Consider the following 24,177-nt stretch of genomic DNA (forward strand, 5'->3'; position numbering starts at 1 on the left):
CTGCATCAGTTGAGATAATCATGTGGTTTTTGTCTCTGGTTCTGTTTATGTGGTGAATTACATTTATAGACTTGCGTATGTTGAACCAGCCTTGCATCCCCGGGATGAAGCCTACTTGATCGTGGTGGATAAGCTTTTTGATGTGCTGTTTCAATCGATTTGCCCGTATTTTGTTGAAGATTTTTGCATCTATGTTCATCATGGATATTGGCCTGAAGTTTTCTTTTCTTGCTGAGTCTCTGCCAGGTTTTGCTATCAGGATGATGTTGCTCTTATTAAATGATTTGGAAAGGATTCCCTCTTTTTGGATTATTTGGAATCGTTTCAGAAGGAATGGTACCAGCTCCTCGTTGTATGTCTGGTAGAATTCGTCTGTGAACCCATCAGGACCAGGGCTTTTTTTGAGTGGTAGGCTCTTAATTGCTGCCTCAACTTCAGACCTTGTTATTGGTCTATTCAGGGTTTTGACTTTTCCTGGTTTAGGCTTGGGAGGATGCAAGTGTCCAGGAATTTACCCATTTCTTCCAGGTTTACTAGTTTATGTGCATAGAGTTGTTTGTAATAATCTCTGATGATGGTTTTTATTTCTGTGGAATCTGTGGTGATATCTCCTTTATCATTTTTTATTGCATCTATTTGATTATTCTCTTTCTTTTATATTAACCTGGCTAGTGATCTGTCTATTTTGTTGATCTTTTCAAAAAATCAGCTCCTGGTTTTACTGATTTTTTGAAGGGTTTTTTGTGTCTCTATCTCCTTCAGTTCTGCTCTGATCTTAGTTATTTCTTGTCTTCTGCTAAATTTTGAGTTTTTTTGATCTTGCTCCTCTAGCTCTTTCAATTTTGATGATAGGGTATCGATTTTAGATCTTTCCTTACTTCTCTTGTGGGCATTTATTTCCTCTAGACACTGCTTTAAATGTGTCCCAGAGATTCTGGTATGTTGTGTCTTCATTCTCACTGGTTTCGAAAAACATCTCTATTTCTGCCTTCATTTCATTGTTTATCCAGTCAACATTCAAGAGCCAGTTGTTCAATTTCCATGAAGCTGTGCTGTTCTGAGTTAGTTTCTGAATTCTGAGTTCTAACTTGGTTGCACTGTGGTCTGAGAGACTGCTTGTCATGATTTTAGTTCTTTTGCATTTGCTGAGGAGTGATTTACTTCCAATTATGTGGTCAGTTTTAGAGTAGGTGTGATGTGGTGCTGAGAAGAATGTATATTCTGTGGATTTAGGGTGGAGAGTTCTGTAAATGTCTATTAGGTTTGCTTGTTCCAGGTCTGAGTTCAAGTCCTTGTTAATTTTCTGTCTTGTTGATCTAATATTGACAATGGGGTGTTAAAGTCTTCCACTATTATTGTGTGGGAGTCTAAGTCTCTTTGTAAGTCATTAAGAACTTACTTTATGTATTGGGTGCGTACATCTTTAGGATTGGTAGCTCTTCTTGTTGATCCTTTTACCATTATGTAATGTCCTTCTTTGTCTCTTTTGATCTTTGTTGGTTTAAAGTCTATTTTACCAGAGACGAGAATTGCAACTCCTGCTTTTTCTTTGCACTCCATTTGCTTGGTAAATTTCCTCCATCTCTTTATTTTGAGCCTTTGTATATCCTTGCATGTGAGATGGGTTTCCTAGTTACAGCATACCAATGGGTTTTTGTTTTTTATACAATTTGCCAGTCTGTGTCTTTTGATTGGGACATTTAGCCCATTTACATTTAGGGTTAATATTGTTATGTGTGAATTTGATCCTGCCATTTTGATGCTAGCTGGCCGTTTTGCCTGTTAGTTGATGCAGTTTCTTCATGGTGTAGATGCTCTTTACCATTTGGTATGTTTTTGGAGTGGCTGGTACTGGTTGTTCCTTTCTGTGTTTAGTGCTTCTTTCAGAAGCTCTTGTAAAGCAGGCCTGGTGGTGACAAAAATCTCTGAGTACTTGCTTGTTCGTGAAGGATTTTATTTTTCCTTCACTTATGAAGCCTAGTTTGGCTGGATATGAAATTCTGGGTTGAAAGTTCTTTTCTTTAAGGATGTTGAGTATTGGCCCCACTCTCTTCTGGCTGGTAGGGTTTTTGCTGAGAGATCTGCTGTGAGTCTGATGGGCTTCCCTTTGTGGGTAACCCAACCTTTCTCTCTGGCTGCCCTTAGCATTTTCTCCTTAATTTCAGCCCTGGTGAATCTGATGATTATGTGCCTTGGGGTTGCTCTTCTTGCGGAATATCTTTGTGGTGTTCTCTGTATTTCCTGGACTTGAATATTGGCCTGCCTTGCTAGGCTGGGGAAGTTTTCCTAGATAATATCCTGAAGAGTATTTTCCAGCTTGGATTCATTCTCTTCATCACATTCAGGTACACCTATCAAACGTAGATTAGGTCTTTTCACATAGTCCCATATTTCCTGGAGACTTTGTTCATTCCTTTTTACCCTTTTTTCTCTAATCTTGACTTCTCATTTTATTTCATTGAGTTGATCTTCAACCTCTGATATTCTTTCTTCTGCTTGGTCAATTCAGCTGTTGAAACTTGTGTATGCTTCATGAAGTTCTTGTGTTGTGTTTGTCAGCTCCATCAATTCACTTATATTCCTCTCTAAATTGTTTATTCTCGTTAGCATTTGTCAAATCTTTTTTCAAGGTTCTTAGTTTCTTTGCATTGAGTTAGAACATGTTCTTTTAGCTCATAGAAGTTTCTCATTACCCACCTTCTGAAGCCTGTTTCTGTCAGTTCATCACACTCATTCTCCATCCAGTTTTGTTCCCTTGCTGGTGAGGAGTTGTGATCCCTTGTAAGAGAAAAGGCATTCTGGTTTTGGGTATTTTCATCCTTTTTGCACTGGTTTCTTCCAATCTTTGTGGATTTATCCACCTGTCATCTTTGTAGTTGTTGACTTTCAGATTGGGTCTCTGAGTGGACATCCAGTTTGTTGATGATGAAGCTATTTCTTTCTGTTTCTTAGATTTCCTTCTAACAGTAAGGCCCCTCTGCTATCGGACTGCTGAGGTCCACTCCAGGCCCTGCTTGCCTGGGTATCACCTGCAGCAGCTGCAGAACAGTAAGGGTTACTTCCAGTTTCTTCTTCTGCTATCTTTGTCCCAGAAGGATACCTACCAGATATCAGTCTGAGCTCTCCTTTATGAGGTGACTCTTTGGATATTTGGGGGTAGGGAGCTGCTTGAGGAGACAGTCTTTCCTTTATAGGAGCTGAAGTGCTGAGACGTGAGCTCCATTGTTCATTCAGAGCTGCTCGGCAGGTACATTTAAGTCTGCTGCAGCAGAACTCATAAACCTCCTTTTTTTTCCTAAGTGCTTTGTCCCAGGGAGTTAGGGCTTTATTTATAAGTTTCTTTCTTGCTGCTGCCTTCTTTTCAGGGCTGCCCTGCCCAGCGAGGAGGCAGCCTAGTCACAGTCTGCCTACAGAGGCTTTGCTGAGCTGCTGTGGGCTTCGCCCAGCTGCCGTTTAAACTTCCCTGCAGTCCTGTTTATATGGGTATAGTTAGAACTGCGTCAGCAATGATGGCCCACCTATGTAATGGCGGACTCTCTCTGTAATGGTGGGCTGCCTTGGCAATGGTGGGCTGCCTCAGCAATGGTGGACTACCTCCATAGTGGTGGACTTCCTCGGTAATGGCAGACGCTTCTCCCCTGCAGAGCTGGACTGTCCTGGGTTCAGCTGTGCTTCTGTGAATCTCTCAACCCAGAGCATTTCAGATTGTTTTTTTTGTGGGGGTGGGACCAGCTGAGCCTGATCACCTGTCTCCCTGCCTCAGACCCCCCACTTTTTTTTTTCAGTTGAACAGGTGACTCTGTCTCCCAGGTGTTCCTGTTCAAAAGGCTCTGGCATCTGTGTGATTTCCCATGTGGCGACCCATTGTGCCGGCTGAAACAGCTGCACAGAGATTCATGGTGCTTTTTGCCCAGGAATCTCCTGGCCTGGCTCCCTGTTTCAATCCCTGTTTGTTAGTTGAATGGGTGACTCTGTCTCCCAGGAGATCCAATCGCCAGCTAAAATGGCACCCGGACCTGTGTATTTTGTGCGGAGACCCACCGCGCCTGCTGAAACAGCCACACTGATGACCCGTGGGGCTCCTCTGCCTGGGAATCTCCTGGTCTGTGGGCAATAAAAATCCTTCTGGAAATGGGGCATCCACTCACCCTCTGCACTTTTGCTGGGAGCTGCAATCCTGAGCTGCTCCTAATCGGCCATCTTGGATCCGTCATAGGTTAAGATTCTTGGTTAAAGATGTAAGACAGAAAAATGTGTTTAAGCTAGCTTCAACAAAAAGGTAAATTTATTGCAAAGCTTTGGAGACCTCTCCAAAATCTGAGAAAGAATGCATCTGAACCCTAGGAGTGGCATGGAATGGCCATTAAGAATTTCCCTCCATTGTGTGTCTGTTTCCCCCTATTTTTCCCTCATTATAGGCCTGTTTCTTCCCATACTCAGATTGTAAAAGCATCTACCACCTGGTACAGCCAGCAGGAAGGCCACTGTCTTTCGGTTTAAATTCCTAGGGAAGGATCCTACCATCCAGGCTTGGTTTAGGTGCAGTCCTCATCCAATCACCTGTGGTCAGGCTCACATGATAGGGGCAGGAGGGGTGCTAAGCAGAGTCCAGTAGGTGTCTACTATATTAAGAATTATAAAAGTGCTATGGGCTAATGAGGAAGGAGCCATTTACTCTGCCTTCTGTGTTCAAGGCACTCTGAAAGATGAAAAATTGAATAAAATATACAACTAACTCTGACATAGGACCGAGTATTGTTTTAGGACTTTTGCTTAGTTCAGCTAAAGATGGGGTCCTTTGTCCCATAGCCATGAAAATTCAGGATTACAGACAATTTGATTGGTAAGACAGAATTTTATTGGGTGAAAGGAAAAAAGGGGGAAACAGGGACTCTCACAGGTCAGAGTCTCCCTGCTACAGTGCTTCCCACCCAGCAGATTGAATCCCAGGTTCCACACAGGAAGAGGTGGGGCCAGGCTCCTTCCCGCTGCAAAGGGTGCCAGCTTCCTAAGGCTCCACCCCACTCTACAGGCTGGTTGGAGTTTTTCTGGGGACCCCCTCCCACCTGGCTATCTCAGTATGATGTGATGTGCATGGTTACAGAGATGTAACATGCTCAATGAACACATTGGAGAGGCGATTGGTTCCAATAGGGGAAGAAGAGTGACTTGAGTTCAGTCTTAAAATGAGTTGTTTAATCAGATAAGTTGGGTAGGTAGGTCATTCTAGGTGCAGATGATAGGCTGAATAGATGACAGGGCATATTGAGAGACAGCCAGGAGCATGTATGGGCTTATCTGTGGCAAAGATGAGCTTGCAGGATAGGCTGGCCAAGATCAGAAGGAGCTTTGCATACTGTAGTAGTGTAAAGTCCCTGGCAACCTTGGAGCAGAGAGATAACATGGAAACAACGTTGCCACCCATATGGAGAATGAAATGAAGTGAAGAAACTGGTTTCAGGAAGGCTAGTCAAGCAGGCATTTTAATTATTAGGGCAAAAGGAGATGACAGAGGTGGAGGCATGGAAGAAGCAGAGGGAATAATGAGAGGAGAGAGAGATTTAGAAGAACAATGGAGAGCCGTATGCAGGACCTTTTATCTAATTCCAGAATTCTGATGGCAGACTCTGGGAGCTCTTTGCCAAGAACTGGCATGCTAACTTTGTGGTTGCTCCTGGAAAAAGGAAGCAGCCTCTTCCCTTTGCTTCTCTGCTTCTCACTATGCTTGCCTCCTGCTCTGCACACTGTCTGCATAAATGTTGTCAGCTGGCTGGAAGGTTTGAATCCTGATGAAATTTCCAAACCCTCTCTTCCCGGGATATAGTTTTCTCATTCATAAAATGGAAGTGCTGCCACTTCAGGATCCCATAAAGAGAGAATGCTGATGCCAGACCAGGGAAAAAAGCAACACTCAAGATTACCTTTTTAAAAAGCTCACTGCAACATTCAGTAAATGGAAAATGTGTATCTGCAATTCATTGAAGGCAATGAGTAGTCTGTTCTTGAGTTACCTTGGCAACTGCTCAATTAAGTGAAAAAAAATGAAGAAATAAATGTAGTACAGTTGCTCTTGAGCTAAGCATTCTTTAAAAAAAAGAAAGAAAGTAACATGCCTGGTGAGTTATTTTCCCCAGAGCTTTCCTAAGACTTTGCATTTCTTTGCTTTGCATCTTAACCAGCATGTCTTATTCACCTGCTGCACACTGGGCGGAATGCTAGAATTGTCATTTGTGGTTAGGAACACATGCACCTAAAATTTTCCCCTCAGAATGCTCTTTAACACTGTTTGTTTATACCGATGCTTAGATAGAATTCTAAGGTGGTGGGATGGAGCCTGTATCAGAAAAGGAACTGGGAGTAGTGGGTGGATTCTAGCACTGGATGTGACCCCAAACTTCCTTTATAACCTTAAACAAGGAATATGACTTTTCTAAAAACATGAATAATAGCTCCTGCCTTGACCATACTAGGGCATAATATCTTGTATTTGTACAAGAATTTACAAAATACTTATGATCATCTTATTCCTCTTAGTAGCCACCCTCTGGAGTCACTTCAGACAGAAGGGCAAGAAATCTTCTGGAAAGGAAACCTCCATGGCATGCTTTACACAGAATCTAGAGTGATCTTTATTAAAAAGCACAAAACTGATTGTGCCACTTCCCAGCTTGCAGCGCTCTAATGTCTTACTTCTCGTTGCTGCTGGGATAAAACCTGACTCCCTCACCCAGGCCCATGAGGCTCTGCTGGACTCCTCTGTGCACCATCCTCTCAGCTCTCTGAGCCCCAGCTTGCTTTCAGCTGGCTTGATTTCAGCTTCTCTGAGGTATGTGTGGCTCTTTCTGCAGCCCTTTGTATTCATTGGTGCTCTTCCTGGGACATGTCTGTCACTCCCTGACCATCCACCCTTCCTTTTCCTTCCCTCCCCGACTTGCCTGTGGAGTCTGATTGGTAGACTCTCCCTGAGTGACGGATGACAGAAGTATACAGAGACAAATGTTTTGCTCATGTGAGTGTGGCCAGGAGCCCCCAGCTCACAGATCCCCAAAAGAGACTCTTGACTATGGAGCCCCCATATGTCAGACAGGCTCATATTTATTTTAGAACAGACTTAATGACAAAATTCTAAAGCAAACACCATTTATGGGTAATTAACATTGCTGACCCCTTGAGTAGAGAGCAGTTATGCACAGATGATCTAAGGATGGTTTCCAGGGAAATAGGTAAACAAGCTATTTAGATAAACTCCTCTACATTCCCTTGTTGTGTGCTCTTTGCTATTAGCTCAAGGTAAGAGAATTAGGCTGCCTTCAGCTATAATTCTCTTCCAAGGCTTTTGCAAAACCTTCCAGCCTTCCAAGAAGCTTTCCATCTTTCTTTACAATTTCTCCCACCACCCTGACCAATCTCCTACACTTGCCCAACTTTGAGTCCACTCTTCAGTTCAATCCAGATAAAAGATCCTGTTTTAATTATCCTAGAACTCTATACTTCATACACACCCATGTTTAATATACATTTACTTACATTGTTACCTAATTCAGTTACCTAGACACCAGACCTCATGAGGAGAGGGACCATGTTGGTTAACCTGCCATTTCACCCCCAGCCTGGGCACAGTAACTGACAGATGAGGGCAGATCATGCCCTCAGAGCTGAATGAAGGCCTCATTGATGTTAACAAGAGTGCACAGCAGAATTTGGCCCAAACCTAGTGTCTTAGTCCATTTTGTGCTGCTATAACAGAATATCACTGACTGGGTGATTTGTAAAAAAATGAAATTTTAATCCTCACAGTTCTGGAATCTAGAAACCAAGATCCAGGTGCCAGCATCTGGTGAGGGCCTTTTTGCTACATCCTCACATGATGGAACACAGAAGGGCAACAGAGAACCCACATCCACATCTCCCAGTGGCCCCCACCTCGTAGCACTGTTGCATTGAGGATTAAGTTTTCAACACATGAGTTTTGGAGGGGACCAAAACATTCAAACCATAGCAACCATAGCACCCAGGGTAGGGAACTAGAGCTTCTGCCAACATACCACTCTGCATTGCAGGTGGCATAAATGGAAATATTTTCCATGTGTAAAGCAACATAAATACAAGACACTGAAATTTAAAGAAAATACAGTAGCTTCAATGGGACCATATTAACTTAGATGTGAACATGCATCAAATTGTAATTCTCTCTGAATTATAACATACTCCTGCATACAAAATAATATCATGTCTTCATTCATGGATAGGGAAAAATGCATGGACTCTTCGGAGTTCAATCCCCTGGGTCAAGGTATCAGCTCTCTTACATATCAGGGGTGAGACATTGGACCTTGTACCACTCCCTCCCCTAAGCCTCACTTTCTTTCCTTGTAAAGTGGAGGCTCCCAATTTCTCCTTCACAGGGTTTCTGTGAACAGTCTCACAACAATGAACACATTCACAGCAATGAGAGTTTCTCTTTCCACCCTACAGAGGTCTGTGCAGAGCCTGCTGCTCAGTAATAAGTAGAAAAAGAATGGGGAAAACACTTTGGAAATCCAAGGCTGATGACTTAGAAATGTGCTTTTGTGAAGCTGATGTTCAAAGGTAAAAACTGTTTTGAGCATAAAATAGTTATTTTAGAGTCTACCTAGTTCCCATATGGTAATTTCATTTCTGATTTTTTTTTCTAAAATATACAGGAATGTGTCAAATCCATGGCATCATCTTCTCTGCATTTACTCTTCTTTAAGGTTTTCAATTGTTTGATTTTAGTACACATAAAAGACGTGAAGAGGCATTGATGATAAGTATTGATTGCAGCCTGGAAAATATTCCCCTGTCCTTTCAAGTTTTAGGTCTTTACAACCTCAGCGGAAGGAGGAGAGGCGGCCACTCTGAATTCATATTGTATGTCTGAGAGGACCAGCCCCGTCCTCCCTCAAGGTGGGCTGGTTTCAGAAACAGTGAGCATGCCCTGCACTTATATCATCCCTTCCTCCTCATCCCTCACCCAGTGCTCACAACAGTGTCATCACGTAAGCACAGGAAAGGAATGGTTCCTCCATTACGAGTCAACGAAGGCAGAGACCAGCAGCAGCAGCTCCAGAATGTTAACAGAGGAGGGGCTTAAGTGCTGGGGTAGGGTCAAAGGGGGTCTTAGAGGACTGGCCTGAGGCCACGTTAGTACAGCAAGCCCTTTGGCTTATAAATGGAGGCATGTTTCTGTAAACTCCTGAACCGGGTGGGAAACGTGGTTGCAGTGTCTGACTGATAACGATTGAAGTAGCATTTGCAAAAGGAGTAAAATTCTGCATTGCTTCTTTTCCCCATACTCTCTTAATATTTAATATAGAAAAAATTGATAAACCCTCACCTCAAGTCAGGCCACTGCTAGCCCATATGGTACTTTTGTGCAAATTAGAAAAGGATCTCCCTCTTGGCAGACACATCAGGATTCAGGATTCAGGATTCAGTCCCTACTCAGCTCCTTGGCCAGGAAAATTTGTGCAGTGCACAACTGTAGAGCTGTACCTGGCAGCCGTGCCTCTGAGGCAGGCCTGTGGCTTCAGGCCCCAAGAAAGGGCTGCCTTCACTCAGCAGCAAGGGTCCAGCCTGGGTTTTTAATTTCTCAGCTTTTAAGAGTCATCTCTCATGCTTGCTTTTCTGACCTGAGCCTCTTTAATTTCTGCTTCTGGCAGTTTTCTTTTTTCTGTACCACATTGTGTATGAGGGACTTTGAGAATTAGAGAAGAGAAGGCCAGTTTCCTTGGCTCCTCCATCTATTTGTGTTTGGTACTTGGTTGAATGTGTGCTTTTCCAGATGATGTCACCATGTCTTTAAATAATCCTCAAATACTCTTTGCTAAAGGCTTTTCAAAAGACAGTAAAATGTTTCTCTTTACCTGCTTTGGAACTTAGTACTGAGATTTTAAGACAAAGAGGACTATAAAGGCTGGCCTCTGAGTTGAACACATTTCCAGGAGGCACAGAGCTGGACTAGGTCACTCTAGAAACCAGCCTGGTAGCTGTCTTCTGCATTGTCTTGGGGAAATTATAGCAGAGAGCCAAAATAGAAAGGGTGAAAGTCCTTGGGCTAAAGAATTTTCAAATATTGTTTCAAAGTAAGAAGTGCTGCATATTTAGTTAACTATTGCTATGTCACTGCCTAGATCTTAGTGACTTAAAACAACATCCATTTATTATTCCTCTTGATTACTTTCGCAGGAAGGGAGGATTGGCTGAGCAGTTCTGCTGATCTAGACTGGGATCAGCTGATCTCAGTTCACTCACACATCCACAGTGGGGTCAGATTTGTGTGTCAACTTTGCTAAGCTGTTGTCCCCAGTTATTTAATCAAATACTAATCTAGGTGTTGCTGTGAAAGTGTTTTATAGATGCGATTAACATCTATGATCAGTTGACTTTAAGTGAAGCAGAATTCCTCAATAACCTGGGTGAGCCTCATCCAATTCATTGAAAGGCCTTAAGAACAAAATTGAGGTTTCCCAGAGGAAGAAGGAATTCTGCATATGGCCTGCAGTATCAGCTCTTGCCCAAGAGTTTTCAGTCTGCCCCCTTGCCCTATGGATTTCAGACTTGCCCAACCAGCCCCTACAATTGTGTAAGCCAATTTCTTGCAATAAATATCATGGATATAGACATCGACATAAATAGATGACAGGTTGTGTATCTCTATAGAACCCTAACTAATCCTTGTGGTCAGCCGCTGGGTCAGCCAGAGTCTTGCTGATCTGAGATGGCCTCAGCTGGGATGACCCATGTTCCACATGGTCCCTCATTCTCATGTCCTCATGGCAGTGGCAGGGGCCTAAGGTGGCAAATGAAAGCATGCAAGATACATGAGGCATGGAAGATATTTGAAGCGTAGCCTTGGAACTAACACACTGTAACCTTGTCCTCATTCTATTGGATGAACAGCAAGTAACAAGACTGGCACAGGTTCAAAGGTGGGGAAAAATAATCATCTCTGGATGTGAGGGTCTATGAAGTGACATTGTAGGGGACAAAAATGCAGGGACAACTGAACATCTGAGGCTACAGTTGTCATTTATCTGCCATAGGCAGTTTGGTACAATGGTTCAGGAAAAGACAAACATCAAAATGTTTTGTAACTTCCAATATGCCTTTTTCCTCTCCTTAAGGGAGTTAAAACTATGAAGTAAAATACTCATAGTCTTAATTTTTCTCACAACAAAGGATAATGAAGCTTACCCTGTGGCGTTAGCATGAGAATAATGAGATAGCTACAAAAGCACTTGTTGCCCTACCTGTCAGGAGCTCAATGAATAAAGCATCCCTGGCCAGGCACAGTGGCTCATACCTGTAGTCCCAGCCCTTAGCAAGACCAAGATGGGAGGATCACTTGAGCTCAGGAGTTCAAGACCAGCCTGGGCAACATGGCAAAATCCTGTCTCCACAAAAAATACAAAAATTAGCCAGGTGTGGTGGTATGTGCCTATCATCCCAGCTATTCAAATGGCTGAGGTGGGAAGATCACTTGAGCCTGGGAGGCAGAGGTTGCACTGAGCTGAGATGATGCCACTGCACTCCAGCCTGGATGACAAAGTGAGACCCTAACTCAAATAGTAATAATAACAACAACAACAACACGTGTCTTTGCCAGCAGTCCTTGAGCACGTACTGCATGCAAGAATACAGAAGACGAAATCAATTGAAGGCCTAGGACTGGAAATTTTATTTAAGTGTCTTTTAGGACCTATATTCATGGGTAAAAACTGTGTTCAACAGAAAATATTTGTTTGACAAATAGTTTAGTCTCATGTGGTAATTCCAACACAATTTTGAATTTGTAGGTAAAAAAACACCTTATGAGCACAAACACAACCTAGTCCCCATAACTTGTCTTCATGATTTTTGATTTTCTTATTTTAATGGCACATTTAGAAGATATATTTTTTAAAGCTGGTGCCCAGGTTTTGGAATCAGGCAGACCTGAATTCAAACTCTATCTTGCACACTTTCTAGCTCTATGATTGAGGCACATCCCCTAAGCCCTAAGACACAGCTTTACATCTCTAAAATTGGGATGATAAAACCTTCAGTCAGCTGCTGTGGTAAGCAAATTAAATAACAGTAACTGTAGTTATTATTATAACCAATATAGTATGATAGAAACATTCACTCAGGGTTTAGAGTGCACTGACATGCTCTCTAAATTGTTTCCACTGCCCACTTACTTCACCTGTTCATACTTTTCCCCATAAAAAATAACATCAATAGTACTGACCTTTATTAAACCAGCACATCGGAGCTGGTGAGAGACCTGTCTTCTGCAAATGGAGAAGTATCTAGTTTCCTCTAGAAACCATAGAGCTTGCGGATCCTGAAGCCTATTCCCAAAGATTGCCAGTGCAAAGGAAGTATCTGTCATTGGAGTGCCGAAGATGTATGGAATGCCACATAAGGTGGCGTTAACAGCCAATAGCAAATTACCTTGGTAGTAATGAAGATAAAGTAATCACAATTAATAATGAAAAAGCAAGAATAGCAGCAAAATGCATCCTTCCTGAAAACTGTTAAGATTGCCAGTTCCAGCATGTGTACACACTCTGTAGGAGCATTGAACATTGTCTGCCTTGTACAGCGGCCAGATTCTTAACATAATGCTGAATTGGAGTTCTCTGAAAGCTCCACAAACATGCTGAGCCTAGGTTATGGACTCCAAATATTCTTAACCCTTAATAACTCATTTATTAGATTAATAATACATGTAGGCCTTTTAAATGTAGGCCAAAAATGAAATTCTATCTACTCATACCAGTAATCACCCGAGAAAGGATTTTGTAATTGTGCATAAGTTAAGTAGGAGTGAGTGAACTTGCTGCCTCCTGCAAGTAACCTAGCTAAAACTGTCATAAATAACTAAAAATGTTAGTTTCTTCCTTACATTTTAAAGGTAGATGATCCCAGAGTTGGTCCAGCAGGGGCACAAGGTCACATGGGGCCCAGGCAGTTTCCCTATTTCCACCTGCCCTTCTTAACGCAGAGGGGATGCCTCCTTTTGTGGTTGCACGGTGGCGGTGATGGATCCAAATGTGGCACCTCACACAACCACTTGTAAAACCAGAATGGGAGAGAGAGGCTGATTGTGTCTCTCTTTTTTAATAGAGAAAACATCTTTCTCCCAAAGCCCCCCAAAATATTGCATTTCATATTCTCTTGGCACTGATTTAGTCACACCCATATCCATAATACAAGGGAGGATGGAATGCAAGGATCTGGCATTTTCTGCACCCAAAAAGGGAGGTGGGCTCTACCTGCAAGAAAAGCAGAGGGAGGGCGGGCCATGCACAGTGGCTCACGCCTGTAATCCCAGGACTTTGGGAGGCCAAGGCAGGTGGATTGTTTGAGCTCAGGAGTTTGAGACCAGCCTGGACAACATGGTAAGACACCATCTCTACTAAAACTAAAAAATCTTTTTAAAAGGCTGGGCATGTTGTGCGCACCTGTGGTCCCAGCTACTCAGGAGGCTGAGGTGAGATAATCACTTGACCCCGAGTAGCAGAGGTTGTAGTGAGCTGAGATGATGCCACTGTACTCCAACCTGGGTGACAGAATGAGACCCTGCCTCAAAAAAAAAAAAGACTGAGGAGGAAGACTAGGCATCTAGAATTGTCTGCCAAAGAGGTCACTGAGAGAAGCAGAAGAATGACCGCGGCAGGGCTCTGGAGCCACCCATTCTACCTTCACTAATAGTAGGCCCATTCGTCAGTCTTAGATGTCACACTTCCCTGTGAGATTCTGTTTGACAAAAAGCTTCCATGGATAAAATCGTTTGCAAATGTTGATTTTGGCACACACTCAAATACCTAATATACTCAGTGACTGAAAATTGACTGCTCCCCATTCCATTCCTAGCACCTGGAACAGTTCTTAGCATGTAATAGAAATTGATATGGATTTCCTATTACTGCCATAGCAGATTACCACAAACTTGGCAGATAGAAGAGCCCACATTTATGATCCTACAGTTCTGGAAGTCAGGAGTCCAAAATAATTTTCACTGGGCCAAAATTAAGGTGTCAACAAGATTGCAATCCTTCTGGAGACTCTAGGGGGAAATCCATTTCCTTGCCTTTTTCAGATTCTGGTTGCCCACATCCCTTGGCTTGTGGCTCTTTCCATCAGTGGTGTCATTCTGACCTCTGCTTCCATCACCACCTCTCCTCTGACTGTGACCCTCCTGCCTCTTTCTTACAAGGACCATTGTGATTGCATTGAGCTCACTCAGATAATCCAGATGATCTCCCCATCTCAGGATCCTTAACTTGTCCAAATCTGCAAAGTCCCTTTGGCCATGTAAGGTAACATATTCACAAGCTCCAACTATTCAGATGTGAACATCTTTGGTGGGGATAGGAGGATTATTCTGTCTACCACAGAACTCAATAAATATTTATTGATTTGTTGCATGAACAGTAGAATCTCAGCATTGGAAGCTTTTTGGGTGTGTGTGTGTGTGTGTGTGTGTGTGTATGTGTACTTGGTTTTGTTTTGTTTTGAGACAGGATCTCACTCTGTTGCCCAGGCTGGAGTGCAGTGGTGCCATCATGACTCACTGCAGCCTTGAACTCCTGGCTTTAAGCTATCCTCTTACCCCAGCCTCTCAAAGTACTGGGATTACAGGCATGAGCCACCGTACCCACCCTCAGAATCTTCTTTAGACGGCATCTAATTTAACCTCCTACAAGGTCTAAGAATCTCTTGACTGCCAGATACTCTGCCTCCACTTGAACACCTCTGGTGCTGGGGATCTTCCAAATCCACTCTTCCAGGATTGGACAGCTGTGGACCTTAAACATTTAGACCTTTCTAAATGCCTATGCACTGACATTACTTCCACCCTTCTTCCTTCTGGCGAAATCTACTGATTGTGTCTTCTCAATCACTATTTTTACTGTATTTTGAAAAGAGAAACTGTGTCTTCTTATATTCATCATTTACAAATCTTTACTTAGCACATCTGTTAGTCATTTGGGTGCAAAAAGATAAAAGCCCCATCATTGAGAAGGATTTTGGAAAAGTGAATTCTACACAAAGTTAAGTAGCAATACAATTAAATGAGATCATCTGCGTAAAGTGCTTAATGCCCTGGCATATAGCTAATGCTCCAAAAATGCTCTTGTTGCTGTTCTTACCACTCACACATGCTCTGAGCCAAATGGATGATTCATGGGGAGTTTGGTGAGGGAAAGCTCAGGGACGAGGGGAGGTGAAAGAAGGGGCAGAATGCAAATGAGCTCAGGGGAAAGGGGAAGGCATTCCAGGGTGGGCAAACAATAAGCAAGTGTCCAGAAGGTAGGTTAAACAGGTCAAGTTCTGGGGAAATTAATGGGCTCATTTGTCTCATGAGGAGTTTATCTTAACTAGCGTGAGCAACCCAGCGGGGACTTTATAAACGTTGTCAATAGTAGCTACAGATAGCAAGTGCTCAGCAGTCTCTCCTGAATGTCTCCTCCTGAGCCCTCTCAGGCTGGTAGACTCAAAGTAAAGCCCTGTCGCCATATTGTTTCTAGTGGGAAGACTTCTTTTGACCTGTCTCTTTGATTCCCAACTCCAACCTGGATATCATCTTTCATTCCTCCCTGGCTCTGTGTCCCAGTGCAACTAACTAGCCCCATCTCACTTCCCACTCATGCTTACCCTCTAGAGCCCTGGGGAATTGAACACAGACATTCATATTGAGGAATAATGAAAGTGGGAGAAGTAGGGCCTAGGGCAGAGACTGTAGTCTTGGGGGTGGTTGATGGATAACTCTTTGTTGCTTCTATGACAGTGATGATCAAGAAGTGCTTTAGGCTGCAAGGAAAGCGTTAATTAGGGTATGGTGTGACCATTGGAGGAACTCAGAAGGAAGAGGACTGCAGAAGGAGTTGTTTCAGCCCTTAAGCTCTCCACTGGTTCACCTCATCTGGACCCACCTTCCCCCAATCTTACTTCCTTCTTAAAGAAAGATGATGTGACAAAGGATGATGCCTCTGGGTGATCCTTTTTCTCACTGAAAACACACAAACACATATATAATGTGGTGTTTTTTTTGTTTACTTATTTTTGAGACAGGGTCTCATTCTTTCCCCCAGGTTAGAGCACAGTAGTGCAGTCACAGCTCACTGCAGCCTCAAACACCTGAGTTCAAGTGATCCCACCTCAGTCTCCAGAGTAACTGAAACTCTAAGTGTGCACCATATCCAGCTATTATTTTTTAACATTTTTGTACAGTTGGGATCTCACCGTGTTGACCAGGCTGATCTTGAACTCCTGGCTTCATGCAATCCTCCCACCTCAGCCTCCCAAAGTGCTAGGATTACAGGTGTGAGCCACTATGCTCAGCCTAGTGTGTTTTATTCTAATAATAAATCTGATTTTCCATTTTGTTAAGTGTATGTGTGGATAGATAGATGAGAGAGAGAGAGAGAGAGAGAGAGAGAGATAAAGGGTCCCTATATATAGAGAGAGTAATATATATATAAAATAGTCAGGGAGGAGGGGAGGTAGAAGAAAGGGCAGAATGTAAACAAGCTCAGGACAAATATAATATATCTGTACACCTATATATGGAGCCTTTATATATGTACAGCACCTAACAAAAGTAAGAGACAAGCCAGTGTGCCCTGTAATTCACAGTGACTCAAGCTCAGCTTTGCCATTTTATTTCTGTTTTACAAGGAATTGGAAAACAAAGAGGTAAAGGTCAAATACTCTCCTTGGCAAGACTAGTCAGATGTGACTTCATGGCCAACATTAACTTTACATGAAAATAAGGGAACTTTGCCCCTTCCTTTAAACCACCAGCCTAACAAAGTTTTTCTTAACATTGGTGCCACATTTGGCATCTGAAGGCAAAATCAAAGTGTTTCATAATCTTCTAGCAGAGAGTTGAGTTGAACACAAATTTGAGATGGTAAAAACAGGAACTTATAGAAAAGCAGTGAGAAAATTTTTTTCTTTAAAATTTCTTATTAGAGACACTAATATTGCACTTTATACATAAGAGGAGAAAAATACCATTTCTCCTAGAAAACTGGATCCATTAAAGCAGTTTCTATAGAGAACCTGCAATTTAATACAACTGGAAAAAGGTTAGTCTAGCATCCACTGCATTTTTTTCAGCCCTGTTTACTCAATTATACACGTACTTTACAGCAAGCAGACCTCTAATTGTGTAGACTTCGGTGAATGAGAAATGGACTTGCTGCAGAATAAATTCTGGGGTGTAACTAAATTGCATACCATTTCCCATACTTTTTTTCTTTCAAATTGCCCATTACTTTAAATGAAAACATGCTTTAGAAAAGAACTGTAACCACTCAATATTTCTCAAGGACCAATCTCCCTTTTCCCTGCTGGTGAAATACAGTTATGTTTTTATTTTTCAATATTCTCCTGCTGAAGCTCCAAGGGATTTCAAAACTCCATTCACAGTTTACCAGTAAAACCTGTAAAATTTATTTTCATATCATTGGTTAAGCATGATCCAGCTTCAGCTCCACTTTTAGCAAATGAATCCATCTTCGTCTCTATTCATATGACACCAGGAGCATTTCTGGAGATACCCCCTCCGACCCCCGGCTTACTATACCCTGTCGTTCTGCACTTGATACATGGATGTGTCATCTCACTCCATCCAGGTCAGCAGGAGGAAGGCAGAACATGGTCTTGGGAATCAGGAAGCCCAACCCACTGGGGCATCCTGCCCAAGTTGCATAAGCTTTCTGAGCTTCAGTTTCCTCATCTGAAAAATGGGGAACATCAAACTTGCCTACCTCCTAGTTTTTTTCTGAGATCAGATGAAACTGCACATACTGAAAATACTCTAAGTACTACTGAAATAATAGTTCCAGTCATCATTTTGTAAAATTGTTTAATGTGTAAAGTATTTTGCTGCTTAAAAAAAAAAACAGGTATAAGAAAAGTGCAAAAAAAAGTCATTTTCAGGTAAAAGGATGGGCAAATAGCCTGATCCCTTTTTGATTGCTCTTTTTAGTGTGTGTGTGTATGTGTGTGTGTGTGTTATCTGCACAAGCTCTTTCTTTGCCCGCCGCCATCCATGTAAGATGTGACTTGCTCCTCCTTCCCTTCTGCCATAATTGTAAGGCTTCCCAGCCACGTGGAACGTGAGTTCTTTAAACCTCTTTTTTTTGTAAATTGCCTAATCTCGGGGATGTCTTTATCAACTGCATAAAAGCAGACTAATATAATCTGCTTGTGGCAATGCCACATGAAATTGGTTCTGTCACCAGGAGCAATCACTGTGCTATAATCAAAGCAGGTTGAAGAAGGTAGTTTCTTAAGATTGGTGAACCCACCTGTGAGACTAAGTTGTTCTACTTTGATCTCCCTCATTTAGAATTCAATAATTCAAGGAAGTAGGAACGACTGGCCATGCATATTGTAAGGTAGTGACGATAGGCACCCTGATCCTAAAGGAAAGCACATACACACCCCCAGTTAGCCACTCTTCCTACAAGTGATAGTACCTGTACCCAGCCTTACCAAAGGAGGTTTTTTGTATACACATCTACACAGGGAAATATAGTTGAATGTAGGTTCCTTTTGCCCTCCTAATGAGTCTTGGTTGACTGGAAGATGAGGGATAGAGACCAAAGCAAGTCTGTAATCCAAATCTGCAGTTTCCCATAGCCTCTAAGCCCATTTTGAGGTTTTAAATGTGTCCCTTCAATAGAATTACAGATTTCTCCTCATCAGTTACCAACGTATTAACCCAATCTATAGCGTCAAAATGATGTAGCACCTGAAATTGTCTTTTGGTGTTAGTGGCTTTGCTGCAGCTTCTCCCACCTTCACAGTATTAATCACAGCATTGTAGGCTATGCCTGGGCCTCATACTTGCGAGTCATAAAGGACACTTACATCAAATCTGTGACTATATTCATATTCTCTCTCCTTGTCGGTTCAGAAGATTCAGTATCCCACTTCATGTACCCCAAAACCTAGTTTAATACTATGAAAAGTCACCTGTGTCCCATTGTACACACAAAGCCTAACTTCATTAAGGTGACAAAGGATGGACTAGATGGAGTCTTAATGCAGAAAAAGGCTGGAACACAAATAGCCACCCACAGGCACTCCGATTGGTGGCTAATGGGTTGAGTCTTCTCAAGTGATGCCTCATTGAAGAGGAAGCTCCAAGGCAACTTGGCACAAACAGCTTATCAGATGTCTCCTGAATAAGGCTACCCCCTCCAAGGGACATTCTGAAATTAATGCCTTTCATTCAGAACACACCCAACATTCAAAAAGTAACAAGATTTAGTGCTTACAGGGGCCGTTTGGTATCTTTTTCACCAAAACCAGAAGTGTTTCCCATTCACTCCTAGTGTGTGTGTGTGATGCCAGATTAATTTTATTTATAAAATATTCACATTGGAACCATGAGACTTATTGAGAGTCTTTGGAAAATGATACCCTCCAATCAAACATCCCAGTCACCTGGGCTTTCATGTCCATGTACCACATCCCTGGTGAGAACTAATGACAGTTGCATCCATGTCCCAGCAGCCTGTTCACTATTGATGAATTAATGAAAATAAAGATGGGGCTTATGTGAGGCATTTGAGCAAGTGTAATAGAAGGCTGTGAACAAGAGCTATGGATACAAATAGGTTGGACTCAAGAAGCCTGGCAGAGGTCAGATGGGCCCTTTTATAGTGGGATGCATTGTTTTAGGAATTCAGAGTAACCACAATTGAACTCTCCAGACATGATAGTCATGTACAAGAAAGATCTAATACAGCTTAGTCCATAAGGTGGCTATAAGTCTAATGATCTAACAATAATATTAAAAATTGAGGGAGAGGACTCAATGATTTCCTCTCAACATTACCTAGATATACTCAATAGCTGTTTGACAAACAATAGGCAAATTTAGATTAAACAGTCCTTTTCCAGGAAACTGTCCTGAGCCTCCTCTATGCAGCTGCACCTTAAGCAAACTTATTAATTGCTTCAAATAAGTCCCTGTCTTGAATCCAGAATTCCCTGAGAATTTGGGAACTCCTCAAGGTCCCTGTCTTGAGAAGTAATTGATGTTTTTTCTCTCGAAGCAGAGCCTGAGATGAGACTTCTCCTGCAAGTGCATTATTAGGGAGCCCTCTGAGGAGAAGTAGTATAGTGCAGGGGTAAGAGCTAAGCAAAGATGTGGTCCTGGCTTCATCCTAACCTCAGCCTGAGACCGCAGTGAGCTCTGGGGCCCAGCCTGCACCATGGATTCATCCCATCTTGTGGCAGGGAGCTAGACTGCAGTGGGCCATTAGCAGCAGTTCGGTGGATAGGGACCTGGCCAGAAGAGCAGAGGGGAGGGGACGCCCCTACACTGATGAGACCAAATCCATAGGAGACGTGTAAAGTGGTAAAAGAAGTGGTTCTCATCCCATCCTGACCTCACTAAGGACATGATGGCATGGCCATGGGCCCCTCACATGACCTCTCTGAACATCAGTTTCCTCATCTGAAAAATGGGAAAGTGTGTGGCAGGATTGGATTAGGTGATCCCCATACCCTAAGCTCTGAAATGCAATGATTTCAACAAGGGAAGTGGTGGAGAGGCTTGTTGAGGAATAATCGATGTTTTTTTCTATTCACAGAAGAAAATTCATTAATGTAAATCTGTCCCTGAATGATCACTCCATTCAAAGCTCTTCTCTACCTGGAATAGCTCTGGATGCACAGGCAAATCTAAGAAGAGCAGTAAAATTCCCCTGAAGGCATATATTCTAAACAGGATGGCAAGACTGTCTTTAAACAAAGCGTTTTGAGGGCAGTTTACCTCAAGGGAGTGTTAATACAACAAGACAACCTCATTTGACTGACTCAGGCATCAAAGTGAATTAGAGGCAAGAGGCTGGTGTAAAGCACCAGCCAGAAGCTGTCCCTGCAAAATGGGACAACCTCTGTGGGGAGCAGTTTGGCAAAATTCTATCAAAATTATAAATACATTTACTCTTTGGCCATGCAGTCCCCTCCCTCAAAACTTAGCCTGCAGTATGAAATGATATTTATGCAAATTTATTCACTGTGCCACTTTTTCCAAAAAAAAAAAAGTCCAAGGCTGGAAACAACTCATTGATCCATCAATAAAGAACTAATTAAACAAAAACAGTTATGGTACCGTACATACAAGAGAATATGGTGCAACTGATGATACTTGATACTGACAACATTCTGTACTTATTGGGAAATTTCTCCAGGATACATTGATCAGAGAAAAAGCAAGTGGAGGAGCAGTGTATAATGGAATAGTATTATATCATAAACATATATGTATGTATGATAAAATTATAATGCTTTTATGTGAGAAATGGAGATCATAATATCTACTTATGTTCACATGTATCCCTGGATATCTAGAAGTCATTTTTATGTGCCTCAAGAAAACTCTCTATAAGTGATTACGTATAATGGGTGACAGTGGAGAAATGATACAGATGAAGATGTAGTTGAGAGTGAAAGTTCTCACTTAGTGCCTTTTTATACATTTTTTTTCTGAATTTTTTTTCCAACCACCATGGGCTATTCCATAAGGAATAGAGCATCTGTTAGATTAAAAAATCAAATGAAAAATTTAAAGGTAGTAGGCATCAATAAAAGTTGATCACTCCAACTTCCTTTATTTCATGCTTTGGTTCAGGGATTGGCAAATTATGGTTAAATAGTTGCCCTGTAGGTGCTGGGCATGGTGACTCACACCTGTAAGCCCAGCCAAGGTAGGCAGATCCCTTGCCTGGCCAATATGGTGAAACCCTGCCTCTACTAAAAATACAAAAATTAGCCCAGAGCTGTGGCACATGCCTGTAATCCCAGCTACTAGAAAGACTGAGGCCCAAATCACTTGAACTGAGGAGGTGGACGTTGCAGTGAGCCGAGATTGCACCACTGCACTCCAGCCTGGGCAACAGGGCGAGACTCCTTTAAAAAAAAAATAGTAGTTGCTACAGGGGCCACATGGCTCACGACGATGAAAGTAGTTACTCTCTGGCCCTTTACAGAAAATGGTTGCCAAACCCAGCTTTAAAATTTGGAGTTAAAAGGATTTTGTCTTCTTGAAGTCAGCTTTCCTGTCCGCAGATAGATTTTGCACTTGAAAGAAAAAAAAAAGAGGGGAAATACTGTACTGGTTAAGAAGAGGGCATGTACTCAGGACAGATGATCCGGGCTTAAATCTGAGCTCTGTCCTTCATTACCCTGTCACCTTTGGCAAGTAAAATTCTCAGTGTCTTCATCTGTAAAATGTTGTCCCTCATAAAATTGTTTGGAAATGCCTCCCTCTTACAGTTGTTTAGAAGTTCAAGTATGCCATGTTGCCAAGGAGTTTAGCACAATACCTGCTGTTATTATTATCTAATATTGTGATTTTTTTTAACAGGGTGATGACCAGTTAAATGTATTTGGAGAGGACACTATGGGAGGTGAGTTTTCCTTACTGATCAGATGAAAGTTGTCATTTTAGTAGCTTTGACCATTCCTTTTTAATTAAACACCAACCAAAAGATAAAATATTACAGCATGTACTTTTCCCTTAGACAGGGAGCATGACTAAGAATAGAACTCTTGGGGAACTCTTTGGGTCTGCCTCTATCCGTGTAAAGAACCAAAGGGGTGCATTACTAAGAGATGCATTTCCCAACTGCCCATGACTCCCGAGAGGCTCAGCAAAAATAGGATGCTGTCTTCAAATATCTTAGAAACATGCTTAACATCAGGTCCCCACTGGAAGATTCAAGTATATAATAGCATCCAAAGCTCCCACACAAGTCCTGCAGTAAAAAGAATTGTCAAACTTTAATTCAACATTCTTTAAACATAATTGAACCACAAAACACTTTTTCCTGCATGGCAGTTACTATCCTGCAGTGTACCTTTGGGACCAAACCTACCCTACACCAGGATTATAGTGTTTTGTAATTTTTGTCATATTATAAGTTTGGCAAATGGCCAGGATCAGTGGCTTATGCCTGTAATCCCAGCACTTTGGGAGGTTAAGGAATTCAAGATCAGCCTGGCCAATATGGTAAAACCCTGTCTCTACTAAAAATACAAAAAAATTTAGACAGGGGTGGCGGCACATACTTGCAATCCCAGCCACTTGGGAGGCTGAGGCAGGAGAATTGCTTGAACTCAGGACTATGAGGTTGCAATGAGCGGAGATTCTATCATTGCACTCCAGCGTGGGTGACAGAGTGAGACTCCATCTCAAAAAAAAAAAAAAAAAGTCTTGCAAAAAAGTAAAAAATCCACCCATAACTATCCATGCCTGTAATGGAAAATGATAGGATTGTGTGAATTTGGGACTTTCCAAAAAAGATAAGGTTCATAATTGTCCTAAGTAAAAATACCTTCTAATATTTCTACACTGTAATAAAAGTTATTATATGGGTCATAGAAATATGTTTATAGTATTGATCCTAAACACATACAAATAAGCGGTTTGGCTTTTTAAATAACCCCAGCTCTAATCCTGCAAAGATCCATGAGCACAAGATGGAAGGTGAAATGTTGTTTGATGATAATGGCAAGAGCAGTATGTGAAAATCACAGTCACCAAATGACATCATGGTGATTCATGGGGAGAGGTATAAAAATATGAGCCATAACTTAGCTGTCACTTAGCCAGGTGCAAACAATCAGCTTCGTCTCAACTGGATAGGGGATGACTGATTGCCTAATAAATATTCCCATTTTTTTCTGGTTATAAAAATTAACACATACTCACTGTAGAAATTTTTTAAGGTATAAAATAAAAGCCATTTAAAACCGTATGACTTATAAATTATCATGGTTAACATTGTAGTACATTTCATTCCAATGCATTGCCTATATATCTATTTTTTTTTTTTTTTTTGAGACAGAGTCTCACTCTGGTGCCAGGCGCCAGGCGCCAGGCGCCAGGCTGGAGTACAGTGGCACAATTTCGGCTCACTGCAACCTCTGCCTCCCGGGTTCAAGCAATTCTCCTGCCTCAGCCTCCCAAGTATCTGGGCCTGCAGGCACATGCCACCACGCCCAGCTAATTTTTGTATTTTTAGTAGAGATGGGGTTTCACCATGTTGGCCAGGATGGTCTCGATCTGTTGACCTCGTGATCTGCCCGCCTCGGCCTCCCAAAGTGCTGGGATTATAGGCTTGAGCCACCGCG

At 42.1% G+C, this 24,177-nt stretch overlaps 1 protein-coding gene across 2 annotated transcripts in view; it reads left to right on the top strand.

The window, feature by feature from the left end:
• Positions 1 to 24,177, top strand: part of AK5 (adenylate kinase 5) — a 307,643-nt gene that overhangs the window by 209,361 nt on the left and 74,105 nt on the right. For both annotated transcript variants that reach the window (XM_002750991.6, XM_009001517.5), the window contains exon 9: positions 22,409 to 22,451. In XM_002750991.6, the coding sequence (XP_002751037.1) occupies positions 22,409 to 22,451 (43 nt within the window). The remainder of the gene's footprint in view (positions 1 to 22,408; positions 22,452 to 24,177) is intronic.

The sequence above is a fragment of the Callithrix jacchus genome, chromosome 7, assembly GCF_049354715.1.
Source record: "Callithrix jacchus isolate 240 chromosome 7, calJac240_pri, whole genome shotgun sequence".
Classification (NCBI taxonomy): Eukaryota; Metazoa; Chordata; class Mammalia; order Primates; family Cebidae; genus Callithrix; species Callithrix jacchus.